This window comes from Macrotis lagotis, chromosome 8 (genome assembly GCF_037893015.1).
Source record: "Macrotis lagotis isolate mMagLag1 chromosome 8, bilby.v1.9.chrom.fasta, whole genome shotgun sequence".
Classification (NCBI taxonomy): Eukaryota; Metazoa; Chordata; class Mammalia; order Peramelemorphia; family Peramelidae; genus Macrotis; species Macrotis lagotis.
The window spans coordinates 169,941,348-169,958,737 of record NC_133665.1 but is presented as its reverse complement, the minus strand read 5'-3'; the positions used below and the strand labels follow the sequence as shown (position 1 = coordinate 169,958,737).

Sequence of the window (17,390 nt, the reverse complement as noted above, 5' to 3'; positions counted from 1 at the left end):
TCCAACCTCAATTTCTTTTTTTTTTCTTTTAAGATTTTATTTATTTTGAGTTTTACAATTTTTCACCTAATCTTCCTTCGCTCCCCCCCCCACAGAAGACAGTCTGTTAGTTTTTACATTGTTTCCATGGTATACTTTGATCTAAGTTGAATGTGATGTGAGAGAAATCCTTAAGAAAGAAAAATAAAGTATAGGAGATAACAGAATTATATAGTAATTATATAGTAAGATAACTTTTTTTCCAACCTCAATTTCTTATCTGCAAAATGGGCTTAATAATTGTACCTACTCCCCAGAGTCCTTATGAGGATTAAATGAGGTAACATGTGCAAAGAGCTTTGCAAACCTTAAAGTGTTAGGGGAGAGGGAGAGAGAGGGAGAGGGAGAGGGGGAGGAGAGGAGAAGAGGAAGAGGGGGGAGAGGGGGATAGCAGGAGAGAGGGGGAGAAAAATTTTTTGTTGTTTACTCATATCCAACTCTTTGTAACCCCATTTGGGGCTTGCATGGCAGACACGGGAGTGGATGAGGAAACTGAGGCAAATGGGATAAAGTGATTTACCCAGGATCACATAGCCAGGGTCACACAACTAGCATCCAAAGTCATATTTGAATGTGGGTCTTCCTGACTGCAGAATCAGTACTCTATCCACCATGCCACTTAGCTGCCCTAAATACTAATTAGCCATTCAAATCTATCTGGTAATGTGAGTTCTTATTATGAACTTCAATCATCAAATCGCATTGCAAATGTGCCTGGCTAATTAAAAAAAAACTTTTAATAAATACTTTTTTCAAAATAACTTTATTTAAAAATACATAAACACTCCCAAGATTAACTCATTGGTTGTTTGGATTATATATATATATATATGTATATGTATATATATACATACATATATATATGTATGTATGTATGTATGTATGTATATATATATATATATATATTGTTTTCTTTATATATAGCACACCAGTATTTAAATAGCCATCAGCCCCATTTATAAAAGTATGTCCTGGTGGAGTATGCCACACCTGCCAATCCAATCCAGACATTAATCAATCAAACAATAGCAGGGGAAGTCTAGACCAGAGGAGAGGGAAAAAAGTGTCAGCCCTATATGACTGCCTTAGGATGGCTAAAACTGAAATTTGTCAATGAAAGTTTTTTCAGGATCTTCAAGGCCTATTGAATAAACAAAAAATTCTTGGCACTATCAAATGGCTCAACATTTTGAGATTTTATCGGTAGAAATAACATTAGAGAAAATCAATTATCATCTGTTTTGCTGCCACATCCTAAGGGCGATGGGACCTTCCTACTCCACTTGCTACTGGAAGTCTTTAGTCCACGCTGTTTCCTTCATTGGAATATGAACTCCTTAAAAGTGGGAACTATCTTAACTTTCTAAATTTCCAAAACTTTGTACAGTGCTTTCCATTTAATAAATGCTTTATTCATTCATTCACCATAGTCCTTTTCGTCTTGTCATGGAAGTGAACTTTTGGGGATTACCCTGAAAGGCAACTAGGTGGGCAGTTAGGTGGTACAATGGATAGATCCCTAGGAAGGGAAACAGAAAGACTCATTCTTTCTGAGTTCAAATCTGGCTTCAGGCATTTACCAGCTATGTGACCCTGGGCAAGTCACTTAACCCTGTTGGCCTCAGTTTCTCTCATCTGTAAAATGAGCTAGAGAAGGAAATGGCAAACCACTCCAGTATCTTTTCCAAGAAAAAAGCACCAAGAGGGGTCATGATAGCAGATACAGCTGAACAACAACTAAAGGACAAGCTCTGACCAGTAAGTCCTATGAAGCTGAAAAGGCTTCTTATATGATCTTAGTAAGATACTTGTTCAAAGCTGGGTGAGGAGAGACTCACTGCCAAAATGTTGGCTATCCTGGAACAATTAGTTTGACCACAGAATCTTATGAAGAACCAATTTCTACTTGATGGAGGGTTTGCTATCCATAGTGGTGAATGGAGCATACACAACAAACAAACAAAAAAATACATAAATTTTAAAGGAATGAACTCCTGTCCTGTCATTTGCTCAATTTTTAAATACTGAAAGTCTAATGTTAAGAACTGTTCATATTAACACAATACTTTACAATTCCCATAACCCTTTCCTTACAATCACCTCAAAAAAGTGTATACAACTATTTACCCAATGATTGTGATGTTTGTGGTGAGGATGGTGGAGGGGGACATTTATAGGATGAGTTCCAGTCTGAGCAGTAAATAACAACCTACCTCAAAGTCAGCCTTCTATGGGAGGCATTGTCGCAGCCTTGCTAGTCTCTTCCTCTTATCTTCCTCCTGGGATCATCTTCCATCTACCTCACATATTTCTAAGATTCTTCTGTTTGAATTTTATCTCCCCATTAGAAGGCAAGCTTTTGTTGCATGCTTGCTGAGGTAAGGGGGTGACTTCTTCACTGATCATTTCTTTTGTATGTTAACACATATTCACATTCATATACACACATATCTACATATATTGTGTGTTTATAATTTTAATATTTATAATTATTTATTGTAGTATTTATAACAATATGTAGTCATACATAATATCTTATTTTCTCCAATTACATGTCTAAGCAATTTTTTCAACATTCGTTAAAGTTTTGAGTTTTCTGTCCCTTCCTCCCTGCGACCGTAAACAATTCAATTCAATATAAGTTTTGCATGTGCCGTCATGTAAAACATGTACATATTGGTCATCCTGTACAAGAAGATTTGAAGAAGGAAGGGAGGGAGGGGGAGGGAGAGAGAGAGAGAGAGAGAGTCAGATAGATGGGGGGGGGGAGAAACAAAAGAAAGAAAAGAAAGAAAGAAAGAAAGAAAGAAAGAAAGAAAGAAAGAAAGAAAGAAAGAAGGAAGGAAGGAAGGAAGGAAGGAAGGAAGGAAGGAAGGAAGGAAGGAAGGAAGGAAGGAAGGAAGGAAGGAAGGAAGGAAGGGAAGGAAGGGAAAGGAAGGGAAGGAAGGAAGGAAGGAAGGAAGGAAGGAAGGGAAAGGAAGGGAAAGGAAGGGAAAGGAAGGGAAAGGAAGGGAAAGGAAGGAAGGAAGGAAGGAAGGAAGGAAGGAAGGAAGGGAAGGAAGGAAGGGAAAGGAAGGAAGGAAGGAAGGGAAAGGAAGGAAGGGAAAGGAAGGAAGGGAAAGGAAGGAAGGAAGGAAGGAAGGAAGGAAGGAAGGAAGGAAGGGAAAGGAAGGAAGGGAAAGGAAGGAAGGAAGGAAGGAAGGAAGGAAGGAAGGAAGGAAGGAAGGAAGGAAGGAAGGAAGGAAGGAAGGAAGGAAGGAAGGGAAAGGAAGGAAGGGAAAGGAAGGAAGGAAGGAAGGAAGGAAGGAAGGAAGGAAGGAAGGAAGGAAGGAAGGAAGGAAGGAAGGAAGGCTCTTGTGAGAACCTGGGCTGTAAAGGGAAGGGTCATGAGGCCTTCACCCCTCTAAAGCCATATGGCCCTCTGAGAAATGGAACTGAGTGTTGGCCTTTTTACTTCTTCTTTTGGGTACAGACTCTCATCTGAACCAGAAATGAGGCTCCCAGAGACACAGGATTCCAGCCCGGGGTCTGCAGCCAGACCAGCAGCAATAGCCTGGGGAGCCAGGATCTGGGGTCCAGCTAAGAATTTGGACTTTGGCCTTAATTTAGAGGGCCCAAGGCTAAGTAGGAACTGAGCTAACTTTAGGGCCTAATTCTCTCTTCCCAAGATTGAGATGGAGCAGGATGGGTTAGACCCCTGAGATTGAAGGGGGGAAGGAGAGAGGGTAGCACTTTTATCTCATTATCTTTTGAGTTAAAAGATGAGTTCCTTGAGGCCAAGGTTTGAGTTTGGGCCAGGATCCTCAAACTAGTTTAATAAGTAGATACTTAAGTGTTTGTTAATTGACCTTGTCTCTTCAGGTCTGATGATGTCCCTCTCTCTGGAGAATCACCAACTTCTCTGTTTGGCATTTAAAGACCTTCACTGTCTGAATCCAAATTATTTTTTCGACACTTATTTCTCCATTCTCTCCCTCCTACCTCTATATTCCAAATTGTTTTCTTCCATATGTGAAACAACTTCTCCTGTCTCTGATTCTTTGTCCAGGTTGCAGATATCTATCTCTGAGCATTCCAAACCTCCCTCAAGACTCAGCTGAAGTATTTCAAATGCCACCACCTTTGTGAACTGGGCAAATCACCAGTGAAATGAGGGAAGTGAATTAGCCAGTCTCTGGGGCCCCTTCTAGCTCTAGATGTGGGGTTCAGTGTAGCAGAAGTTGTCACCTCACCTATGACCTCTCAGCATCCCTAGCTCCCTTCAAGGTCAAGTCAACTGTCTCTAATACTTAGACAAAAAGACCTCTGAGGTCCTTCTAACCACAGACCTAAGTGCTATCTTGAAATTAATTTGTATTTATTTTGCATGGGTCCTATATTTTCCTATCTGTGTCAGTTAGCTAGCAGTTATTCTCCCCTCTCCTCCTCCAGGGACCCTCACACCATTAACCTTATGGCCTGGAGTTCCTCCTATAATAGAACAGTTTAAAAACTGATTATGATGGCTGTTTGCCCCGGGTACCAAAACTGTTAGATTTTTCACTAATTATATATAACTAGTTACTCTCTACTCCTAATTCCAAGGGCTTTTAAAACTATATACCCCATTGCCCCTCATGACTAAGTTACTGGTTGAAAATGGAACTGGCTAATTAGAGAAACTAAATGAAGGCCTAAAGGGAAGAAAGCCATTACTAAGAAACCATACTAAGTTTCTGAGTCACAAAATTAGGTTAGATGTATTGAAGGGTGATTAAATACAGGTTTCCATATAGCTCTCGTCATCACTGAAGTCATCCCTCATTTAGTGAAAATTTTAAGGAACATTTTGATGGGTGAATTTTCCCATTTATGGGTCCATAAACCAACCCACTTTTGTAGGGGATTGGACCAACAGCACTGAGTCAGTATGAGAAAACATAGGATGGCCCTCATTGAGAATAGTTGGGACCATTAATTGGCTAGCAAGCCATTGTGATTGCATGCTATATTAGCTATTTGGCTATGATGTAGTTTCCCCTTGAAAAAAGGACAAGAGAGTAGATAATTCTCAAGCAAGAACACTAGGAGAGCAGTTGAAATGTGACATCTGATTCTGCCTGGTGGTGAGTTCAAAACTATTATCTCGTACATGTTGATTTGGTGCAAGATGCATGATTAGGCGACTTAATGATATGTTGCAAAGGAAGCTGTGACCTTTCCAATTCTCTCCTAGATAGGGTGTTGAATTATTGGAAGGAGGGAGAGAAGACTGTGTGGGAGCCTGACAAAACACTGCTGTTTCTTCATGTAATTACTGGAGTTTATTCAATGCTCTTAAAAAAAAAAAATCACAGCATTGATGAGGCTTCTGATGTCATTGGCTATCTCTGGAAGAAACATGGATCCTCAGCATATAGACATATATCTGCAGAATAACTACTGGGAAGCAATGAATTCCAGTGCTTTAATATTAGCTTTGGTAATAATATGACTACTTGAACAATTTCTGTTTTTATTCCTCATATTCAAAAACCAGTCCAGGCTAAATACTAACAAGAGGCAGTTAGATGGCACAAGAGATAGAGTATATAAGGCCTGGAATCAGAAAGATTCAACTTCAAGAGTTCAAATCTGGTCTCAGATATTTACTTTCACTTCATCCTATTTGCCTCAGTTTCTTCATCTGTAAAATGAGCTGGAGAAGAAATGGAAAACCATTTCCAGTATCTTTGCCAAGGAAACCTCAAATGATAGCAAAGTAGACATTTAATAAATGTTCATTGACTGGCTACCTGGGGTTTCCTATATCAATGAAATTACATCACAAATCCAATCCCTATCTCAATGGACTGGTCACTACTAATGATTGAAAGATAATGGAAACATTGCCTCTGCCTTCTAGGAACTTATAATAGAGTAAACTAAAATGTAAAATAGAACATTCTAGATATACATACCATACATATATGCATTTGTGTAAATGTAAATGTGTACATTAATACATTATGTATTTATTCTCCATGTAGAGTGAAAATTCTCCTTCATCCATCTGGCAGGATCGGGGTTCTCTTCAGAAAACAAGTGACTTTTGATTTTAGTTTTGAAGAATGAGTAATATTTAAAAGAGAAAAATCAAGAGGAAAGGAGCAATGGGACATTTCAGATACTGGGAATATCATAAGGGAAAATAGAGAGGAAAGAAAGGGAAGGAGACTGTCTTGAAACAGTAAAGAATCCAGTTTTCTGGAGTCAAGAATAGTGATGTCCAATCCAACTAGAAATGGGAGCAACTTAAACATATATAAGGATCCTTCAGATTGCAGATTGACTTAGAAGCCCACATAAATATTATCTGTTTTATTATGTTTCATATTTTCCCATTACATTTTAATCTGGTTGGGCAGCACTTGGGAAAATTGTGGGGTAATTATTTGCCACCTCTAGAGTAGAGTATGCAAAGAGAAGCAATGCAAAATAAGACTAAATGGTTGGTTGACCCTAGAGGGTGGTGAATCTTGAATGCTAGATGAAGAAATGTAGAATTATTCAGCAGGAAATAGTGAGCCATTAAAGGCTTTTGAGTAGTAGAGTCATGCCTTCAGACCTGGGCATGAGGTAAAGTAAGCCAGTAGTGGTATGAAGATTGGATTAGAAGACGGAGATTCAAGAGGCAAGGACACAAGCTAGGAAGCCAGGAAGTTAATTGAGGATCATGGTTTTAGCAACAGGTAATTTCTAGGAGACATATAATATAGAAAAGTCACCAAAACCTGGATATGGTAGATGAAAAAGAGGTGAAAGTCAAAGATGGGCTCAGAGATTCCAAGTCTCAGGAACTGGGAAAAATAGGGAGGGTATCATATCAATCTAACATCATCCACTACATGAATACACAGTTCTACAGTTCAATGTTTAGCTAAAATGCTAATAGTCTTAAATTATGGTGCAGGGATTGAAGTGATGGAGGAGAAAATGTAGATATCCGGTCCATTACAAAATCGATAGTTAAGATCCCCATGCATTTCAGAAGTAATTAGTTCTATCAGAAAACAAACATGTTTATGTGCAGTCTCGGTGATGAAGAGCAAAATAAAAAGGGCTAGTTGCAAAAAGGAGCATTGCCATCATTTGGAGCTGTTGGTTATATGGAGAATGAAATGTAACAGAGCTCAGACAATCTCCAAGAGCTCAAGGCTCAACGAAGCTCTGTAATTAAATGGGTCAGAATGATTGCACTGGATTTTCAACTTCACTTTGTATGTGAATATAGCCTCAAATGGGAACAACCAGGCCCCATGGCTCTTAGTCCAAACAACATAAATTACCTTTAAGGCAGCATTCTCAGGGTCCTTGGCTTTCACTCTGTAGAGAATTGTGCCCACAGCAATGTCTTCTGGAATATAAATCTCTGTAACTGCCAAAAGAGGTAAAATATTCAAGGGTGAGTCTATTGTCCCAAACTAGTCTAAGTTTAAAAAATAGAATGAGATCCAAGTGGGTTTTAGGTAATGTTAAAGGTATTGTTGCCATTAAATAGGCAGTTAGTGTGATATCTAATGAAAGACCATTGGATTAAGAGAAAAGAGGGAATAGCTAGAGTCAGGAGGACCTGAGTTCAAATCCAAGTTGAGACATTTAATACTTACTTAGCTGTATGACCTTGGACAAGTCACTTAAACCCATTGCCTTGCAAAAATAAAAAAAAAGAACCAACTGTGACACTTAGATGCTTCTCTTATCTATTAAAAAGGAATAATTATATATATATATATATATATATATATATATATAAAACTTTCCTGTCTTGCTGCATTGTGTGCAAATCAAATAAGATAATGCATGTAAAATTGCTTCATTAACTGCATAAAAATTTAAGATATTATTCTCTAATAAGAGGAGATAGAGCTTTTTCTGAATTCTTCCAGTTTTTTGTATTTCTCTTAAGGATTTAACACAATTTATTCCTTTAGAATGGCAGTAAGGTCCACTGGGAGCTCAGTTGGCTTGTTAGCTGTCTCTTATTTACTTACAAGATTTTCCTGCTTTCTCCTTGCCTCTCAGCCTCAGTGGTCAGTACCTCTTTATGTGCTATCTTCTCCCTTGGAACCTACGCTTCTTGGGAAGGGGGGTGGGGTACAGACTAGCATTTAGTCTACCATACATGAAGTGTGTAATGAATGCTTTCTGTATCTTTAGAAAAGCAGTTCTGGTAAATGGGTTGTACATAGAGTTTGAATCTCAATCTGTGGAACCCTAGGCAAATCACTTCACCTCTTTAAACCTCAGTTCTCTCATGTGTAAAATGGGGACATTACCATAAATAACCTACATCTGATTATTTGCTGTCTTGGAGAAGGAGAAGGAAAGGAAAGGAAAAAAAATTAGAAATCAAAATCTTCCAAAAATGAGTGTCATTACATGTGATTGTGTTATTACATGTAATTGAAAATCCTATCATTACATGTAATTGAAAAAAATAAAATACTATTAAGTGAAAAAAATAAAATGAGGACCTGAAGTATCTGCCTTATAAGTTTTTTATAAAGATCTAATAAGATAATATGTACCAAGTGCTTTGCCAGTCTTAAAACCTTTATATGAATGTCAGCTATTATTACTTTGACAATGTATTTAGTCTTTATCTCCCCTGACAGTTGCAAGGACCAGAAGGATAAAAACTCATGTAATACACTTTTGTATCTTCTTCAGGACTTAACAATGAACTTTACATAGTAAGGGAGTATTCAATAAATGTCTGCTAAATTAATTATGGAAAGTTTCTCTCATCCTTAAAAACCCCTTGCTTGATTCGAACTTCTCAATGATCCTATGTCTCTTTTTTTAAGAATGAATTATTTTGGGGGTGGCTAGGTGGTACAGTAGATAGAGCACTAGCCCTGGAATCAGGAGTACCTGAGTTCAAATCCAGCCTCAGACACTTAATAATTACCTACTGTAAGTCCTGCAAGGCAAGCCACTTAACACCCATTACCTTGCAAAAAAAAAAAAAAGAATGAATTATTTAGGGGGGTAGCTAGGTGGCACAGTAGATAGAGCACTAGCCCTGGAGTCAGGAGGGCCTGAGTTCAAATCCAACTTCAGACAGTTAATAATTACTTAGTTCTGTGACCTTGGGCAAGTCACTTAACTCCATTGCCTTGCAAAAAAAAATTATTTGACAATGCATGCAAAATTGATAAAACCCCTATATTAGACATCTCCACTTTCTGACTCTCTTCTAAATCCTTTGTAATCTGCCCTCTAATCATATACTTCAATTTAAACTTCTCTCTCAATGTTATCAATGTTATCAAAGCAATCTGGCCCAACCTCTTCTTTTTTACAATTGAAGAAATTGAGGACAAGAGAAAGGCAATTATTTGCCCAGTCACATGGGGCATAAGTGGCAAAGCTAAGATTTAAATTCAGATCTACCGACTACAAGATCCTGCAGCACTCGGGCAAGTAACAATATCCACCTGCAAAATAGGAATAATGATAGTTGTATGGCCTAACACAGTATGAGGAAGGAAGGACTTGATAAATCATTCAATGAGTCTGACATTAGGGAATAATGATAATAATAATAATAGAATATTTATAGTGGTTTAATGTTGACAAAACACTTTACCAATATTATCACATTAAATATCTACAAAACCTTGAGAGATAGGTGCAGCTATCATTATCATCATTTTACAGATGAGGAAACTGAGACAGACAGAAGTTACAGTTAGTGTCTGAGATCACATTTGAATCTTTTTAACTCCAGCTAGCTGTCCAGTTAGCACAGAGGAAAGAAGACTAGACCTGGAGTTAAGGAAGTGAAGTTCAAAGTCTGCCTTGACTGAATGACCCTGAGCAATTCACATTCTCAACTGGAAACACTTCACAGTGTTAGTACAAACGGAGGAAAGTGTTCTGCAAAGATATTCAATATAAATAAAAGCTCATATGCATGTTCAGGTATAAGAAAATCAACTTTACCACTTGAAAATATTGAGAAAGTTCCACTTAAACATGGAGCTACTCCCAGGCTTATTTCTTTAGCAATTGGAAAATGTGACTAGATAATCTTAGGTGGTGTTTGGAGATAGAACATCCAAAAATAGGGAAATGTAGTCCTTCTATCCTCTCCTAAGACTATGTCTAAAGCATAATATTTACTTCTGAAAGAAAGGATAGGCTATGGGACCAAGAGTCAGTCAGAAAGATCTGACTTCAAATCATCCAGCATTGGGCACTTGCTAGCTTTGACACTGGACAAGTCATGTAAATTCTGTCTGCCTCAGTTTCCTCCCTGTAAAATGAAAAGAAAAATAGCACCTGAGGATGAACCGAGATCAGATTTGCAATATGCTTTTCAAACCTACAGGGGCTATAGAAATACTAGCTATTAATCCGGGCGTCACCATAGATAAGTTGGAAGACATTCGAGGAGATGAGGATGGACCTCATCTGAAGAAACTGAGGATGGTTAGCTTGGAGAAAAGAAGGTACAAGGAGACTAGAACATCTATTTTCAGATATTTGAAGGGTTATCATATATAAAATTGATTATCTTATGTTACTTGTCTCTGGCGGGCAGAACTCAGAGCAGAAATGAAATTTAAAAAGGGAAAGGACACGATTTCTATAAGGAAAAATTTCTATAAAAGAAAAACTTGCCCAGGCTAGATCACCACTTAGCAAACATACTGCAATGAGTTTTTTTTTTGTTGGGGTTTTTTCCTTTTTGGTTTGGTTTGTTTTTTTAGGTTTTGCAAGGCAATGGGGTTAAGTGGCTTGCCCAAGGCCACACAGCTAGGTAGTTATTAGGTATCTGAGATCGGATTTGAACCCAGGTCCTCCTGACTCCAGGGCCAGTGCTTTATCCACTGCGCCACCTAGCCACCCCTGCAATGAGTTTTCAAGCATGGTATGGACTAGATTACCAGTGGAGTCTCTTCCAACTCTGAAATTCTGCCACCTACCATATTGAATTGGTGGTTAGTTATTGTCTCAGTAGGGACAATATTAGGGGCTGGCTCACTAGGTAGGTATCTCTTTGATCACAAGGAAGAAAGACAAGAATAGCTAATATATACAAATTGCACTCTAAGAAATCTAAATACCTAGGAATCTTCAGTTGTCTAGTTATCAATGGTCACATGCACAGAGAATGTGACATCCAAATAAACAAAAGAGAGCAAAAAGCATCGATAATATCAAAAACAGAAACATGCTAGTATCTGACTTGGGATCAGTGCTTGATGAGGGTGCATACTTCTGCACAATCAGAATCATTCAGACGCATTTTTAAAAATAATCACTCTCCATACCTTGGTCAACTTGAGCAAGTGATCCAATGAAAGTCGGGGGTTCATTGACGTCTATAATCTGGATTAACATGGTCTGAGATGCCAAATTGCCTCCACTGTCCTGGGCATAGATGACCAGAGTATAGAAAGCCACCATTTCAAAGTCCAGCTTGGGTTCTTTGGCCATTATTAACTAATCAAAAGAGATCGAATTCAAGGTGTGAGATTTTCTCTACAGAAGGTTCATCAGGAAAGTTAGTCAATTTATTTTTATTTATTTTTTTTTTAGATTTTGGCAAGGCAAATGGGGTTAAATGGCCACACAGCTAGGTCATTATTAAGTGTCTGAGGCCGGATTTGAACCCAGGTCCTCCTGACTCCAGGGCTGGTGCTTTATCCACTGTGCCACCTAGCTGCCCAGAGTCAGTCAACTTAAAGAAATAAGAATATCTTCATCAATCACATCATCTTGATGGAGGTGAGCCTTTGTTTGGAATTGATTCTCACTCAAGAAGCGGGTAAGGGTGGAGGGGGTTATACCAGACAGCACCTTCGTAAAAGGATTGAGAAGATTCTTCCTATACCTGGGCTAGTCAAAGGCTACATCCTCCATACCTGGAACTCAAGGGAGTAAGCAGCCTCATTTATCCTTTTTAGAATCCTCAGCTTCTTTCAAGTCCCATTCACCTCATTGTAAATTCTCTCCCTTGCCTCAAAGTACAAATTTAGCTTATGGTTATGGTTATAGTTATGGATCTCTCTGGAGAATTGAAATTATTCTTTTTATCTGTCCTCTCAGCACTTACAGTCACCTGTACACTAGGCTCTCAATAATGTTTCTGGCATTGAGCTGAATGGACCAACAATGCTTTTACATAAGTTCTCTGACCAGAGAATGAATTTCCTTGCCCCAGGAATTATAAATAATAACCTCCTAGTAACTTCAGTTCTACTTATCTACCCTCTACAGCAGTAATACTCTGGCCTCGCTGGTTGCCAGATTGAATATTTGTTTGGCAAAAGTTGTGAAATTCTGCTTTCAAATGTTGTCCAGTTGGTAGAGAACTAGAAAACCAGATGTCATATCTTTTATTCTAATGGAAAATTCCAGTGAAAATCATCTTTACCATCTATGAATCCAATCCCTTTCCTCTAATTCTATCCAGATGGTGAAATAATCCCAGTCTCCTAATCCCAGTCTCTTGATCCTTAACTCAGTCAAGGTCAAGTTCCTCCTGGAAGTCTCTGCTGACCTTCTGAGTGTGATCCACCCCTCTGAGCCCAGAACTTCCCACATGCAACACTTGCTATGAACATGGCAGAAGGCAAATGCATATCATCAGACTGAGTGCCAAACGTCATCAACTTTGTGAACTCTATCGTTGCCTCTGTTGGTAATGTGACACAGGGAGATGCAGTGAGGAGGAGGCAGAGGAGGTAGAGCTGAGCCTCATTTCTGATTGCAAAGGGTGGAGTGCATATTCCTATGCATACACTAAGTCTGTATAAGGTAAATACACAAACTCTTCCCAACTGAGGCTCATCTCTGCCTCTTCTCACTGCACATTACATTACTGTTGTGACACAAGTTAATCTTGATAGGTTGACTTTCTCGACAGTTTGACCCTGAACCATCTCTGCCTAGATATCTAGTCATTCTATAAACATTTATTGAGTGTTTAGTTTGTGCCAATCGCAGTGCCTCCTAAGCACTAAAGATTGTCCCTGGCCTCAATGAGCTTCCATTCTAATAGATGAATTTCTATTTAAATAGCTAGTTAAGTAGAAATTAATCTGGCAGATAATCAGAAAGAGAAAGAATCTAGCACCTGGGGAAAACAGGAAAGCCTCCTACAGAAGATAGGGCTTGATCTGAGTCTTGAAGGAAGCAGGGATACCAAGAAAAAAAAGTGAGAGAGCAAAGCATTCCAGGGGTAGGGACCAACCAGGACAAAGTCAGGGAAATGGGATACAGGGCATTCCATATTTGAGGAACTGCACATAATTAATGGTAGCTGGATCCTTGAGCCCTTGGAGGATTATATCAATAACCTCTATAGACTTTATGTTTGACCTACTTAGACTAATGTGATCTTCTAGAGATCTGCTGTTAGTTGTATTCTTGGACAGGGTCCCTTCTGTCTACCTCTATTCCATGAATACTAGAATATTCTATTCCAAAGAATACCTAATATGATAAAGTATCAAACACAGTTTCTTTCTTGAGCAGAATTGCCAAGCATTCAGACTCTCCTGCAGAGAACCTAACTCCAATGGGCTGACCCTATAGTTTAAATGCCAAATGCATTCTTACCTAAAAATCTATTTTGTGCATAACTTGCACAAGGCAAACGTTCACATGGTAGTCAGAAGAAGTGATACCAGGACACTCTCCAGATCTCTTTGAAGAACTTTAGGGTCAATGTGAGATGTGGAAGATGTCCTGGCACCAGATCATCATGAGAGCATTTACTCCATGAGCAAAGTAGCATTAGAGCAACACGAAGGAAACAAGCTGTGCAAATCCAAAGACATCTCCATCCCCAATGAGCTAATAGACTTCTTGTGCCCAACCTGAGGCAGAGTCTTCCAATAGTCATATTGGACTAATCAACCCCAGTCAAGCACACTGTGCCCTCACCCCAACATCATGATGTCCTTGGTCCTCCTCACCAACAACATGAAACAACAATTCCATGACCATACATCCCCCCAAGGAGGCAAAAGTATTGATCTCTTCCTGTTCCACAGAATTAGAGAATTTGAACATTAGAATTCAAGAATTATTTTCTTCTCTTTCCCAGGTTAATTTAGATATTTCTTCAATGTAGCCTCACACGATAGGGACTCAAGGCCCTTCAGTAGCCTAGTTGCCTCCCTCTGGACACTCTCCAGTTTATCAGCAGTCAATTGTGGTTCTCAGAGATATACATAATGATCTAGATGTTATCTAAGTGTGACAGTATACAGAGGGAATGTGACCTTCATATTCCTGAAAGTCTCATCTCACTTAATGCACTTCATGATTTCATGAACTTTTTTGATTACCTCATCAAAATGATCTTATATTTTTATTAAGAAAAGCATTATATCTGTTCCTCTATACATCCTATAGCAAAGGATTATGATATTTAAGCATCAGAGGGCATCATAATGTTATACTGGGTGTAGAAAAAGCTTTGGACTTGAAGTCAGGAGACCTATTCCAATCAAACCCCAGTTCTAATACCTATTCAGTCTAGGAAAATTCACGTAACTTCTGCTGATGTCAGTTTGAGCATTGGTAAAATAATAATAACAATATAAAATAAAAAATTTAAAGGTTTAGTAATATTTGTATTTCCCACCTAATAGCTGGTATTAAGAAATTGTCTTATAAATCTTAAAGTAAGTTTTTAATCAGATAAGACATGTTCTCAGCTCCCTAGGAGTATATATGTTGCTTTTTATGGCATACTGCCCAGAACAAAAGCCACTAGACTGGTAAACCAGGAGAATGTTGGCTTCTAACCTTTTCCCATGACTGAAACTGCTCTCCAAATAAACCAATAATTTATTAATTGCCAAACTTGATTGACCTTTTTATTTGTTGGCACTCAGGGTTCTTGACATATCCACTGTATTGGACATCATTAACCTCTCTTCCCAGACACTTTTTCCTCTATACATTTTCATAAGACAAACACTATTCTCTCCTGTTTTTCTTCCAGTCCATATGACTTTTAATTCTTACTTATTTTGCTAACTAATTATAATTTTGCATGTTCTACATGATTTTGGCCTGCCCCCTCTCCCCTCTCATTCATCACTCTCTTCATAATCTCATCAGCTCCCACAGGTTCAGTTATCATCTCTGTGTAAATGACTCCCATATCTAGAAATCTAAACCCAATAATTTCCTGAGCTTCTATTGCATCCCCATTGTTTCAAGTTGGAAGTTCTGAAAGACATCACAAATTCAACATGTCAAATGGAAATCATTAGCTTTACTCACCGCACAAAACTCACCCCTCTTCAAGTCTCCAAGGTTCATAACGCTGTAATCTTTCTCAATTCTTCATTCTCCTTCATCCCCAGATCTAATCAGTTGCAAATTTTGCCATTTGTCCTTCTACAACATCTCTCACATCCCTTCTTATATTATCACCTCAGAGCAGATTTTGATCACCTCTCATCTAGATTATTACAACATACATCCAATCAATATCTTTCCTAAATCCGATACCTATCAATACTGATGCCAAAGAAATTTTCCTTAAGTTAATATTTGATCATGACACCTCAATCCACCAACTCCAGTGGTTTCCTACTGTTTTTAGTATCCAACATTAAATCCACCTTTTAGCTTTGAAAACTTTTGACCTTGTCCCAAAATAACTCTCCAACATGGCAGAGGGGAAGTACAATAAATAACGATTGCTGGATTGGCAATTGAGTTTTAACTAAGCACTTGAGAGAACTTTTCATGTTTTCCTTATGAACAAGAAAAGACAGACAGGAACTAGAAGAAAATTCGTAGATGAATTTGGACTTAGTTGAATAAGTAGACCTAAAAGATAATCGTGAATGTTCCTCTATCAGTTTTGAAGGAAAGTTTTAAAGGGATGCACCAAGGAACTTGTTCCTGGCCCAGAGGTTCATGAATGAAGGCTTCCATGGCATGCATGTCCAGTTGTAGATTACTCAAAGCCTTTAGCAAATTAGATGACAAAATTGAAGTCCAAAAAATTCTTCTTGGACTAGAAACATGGGCAACTAAAAAAAAATTTTAAAAAGTTGAATTTAACTAGGGAAAACTGTAAAGTCTTAATAGGGTCAAAGAATCAATGCCACAAATTTAAGGTGGAGACAGAAAGACTATGAAAAGCAGTTGAGGTTTTAGCAGATCATAAAGAACCGATGAGTGAGTCAACAGTCATAAAAGCTAATAATGCTTCTCTAGATTAGTATTTTGTAACTGTTTAGTCATTCAGTCATATCTGACCCTTCGTGACCCCATGGACTATAGCATGCCAGATCCTTCTACACTCTACTATCTCCTAAAGTCTGTCCAAGATCACATTTGTTGTTTCCATGAAACTATCCATCTCATCCTTGGCCACCCCCTTTTCCTTTTGCCTTTATCTTTTCTCAACATAAAAGTCTTTTGCAATGAGTACCAAATTCTCATTTTGTGGTCAAAGTATTGAACTTCAGTCTCAATATTTGTTCTTCTAATGAATAATCTCAATTAATTTAAGTATTGGTTAATTTGATTTTATAATCCAAGTCTCGCAGCATCACAATTTGAAAACATTGATTCTGCCACGCATAACTTTCCTTATACTCTAACTCTCCACAGTCATACATTGCTACTGGAAAAATCATAGTTTTGGTGAGATGAGCATTTGTCTCCTATAGTCAGCCATAATGCCTAGAAAAAAATGACTATGCTTTGCCCTCATAAGGTCCTATCTCAGATGTCATGCACATACAAAATAAGTTGAGAAAGTTTCCTGAGGAGAGTTTAAAGCAGATAGAAAGACCTATTTGCTAATCATGTGAAGGAACTGGATATATTAGTCCTGAAGAAGACTCAAGGAGAGATGCTGGCTGCCTGCTAGTAATTAAAAGACTGACATGAGAAACAGTGACTAGATTTGTCTTACAAAGATCAGATAGAAATAGCAGAGAGGAAACTTTAGGCTCACTAGAAGTTAACTCATTCAGCTTTAGAACTTCAGAACTTTAGAACTTCTACCCTGTGATTGCCTCACATCCAGGGTTATCTCCAATTGTCCTGGACCCAGATAGTTCCATAGAAGAAGGTGAGGCTAGTGACGTAGCACAGCGCCTCTCACTCAAATCCAATTCACATGTACATCATGGCATCACCTCACTGATGGCATGGTCTTCATTGACAATAAAGAACAAATATCAAAAACTTGAATAACCACATTAATAGTTTGAGGACACCTTGTGTATTAGAGGCAGATAGATGGCACTTTGGATAGAATAGTAAACTTGGAGTCAAGGAAACCTATATTCAGACATCTACCATGCTACCCTGAGCAAGTCACTTAGCATCTC

General features: G+C 38.3%; 1 protein-coding gene across 1 annotated transcript in view; it reads right to left on the bottom strand.

Moving 5' to 3' along the window:
• LOC141496577 (cadherin-related family member 3-like) overlaps positions 1-17,390 on the bottom strand; it is a 96,692-nt gene that overhangs the window by 58,314 nt on the left and 20,988 nt on the right. The window contains exons 3-4 of the mRNA XM_074199056.1: positions 11,343-11,514; positions 7,347-7,435 (exon numbers count right to left, since the gene is read on the bottom strand). Coding sequence (XP_074055157.1) covers positions 7,347-7,435; positions 11,343-11,514 — 261 coding nt within the window. The remainder of the gene's footprint in view (positions 1-7,346; positions 7,436-11,342; positions 11,515-17,390) is intronic.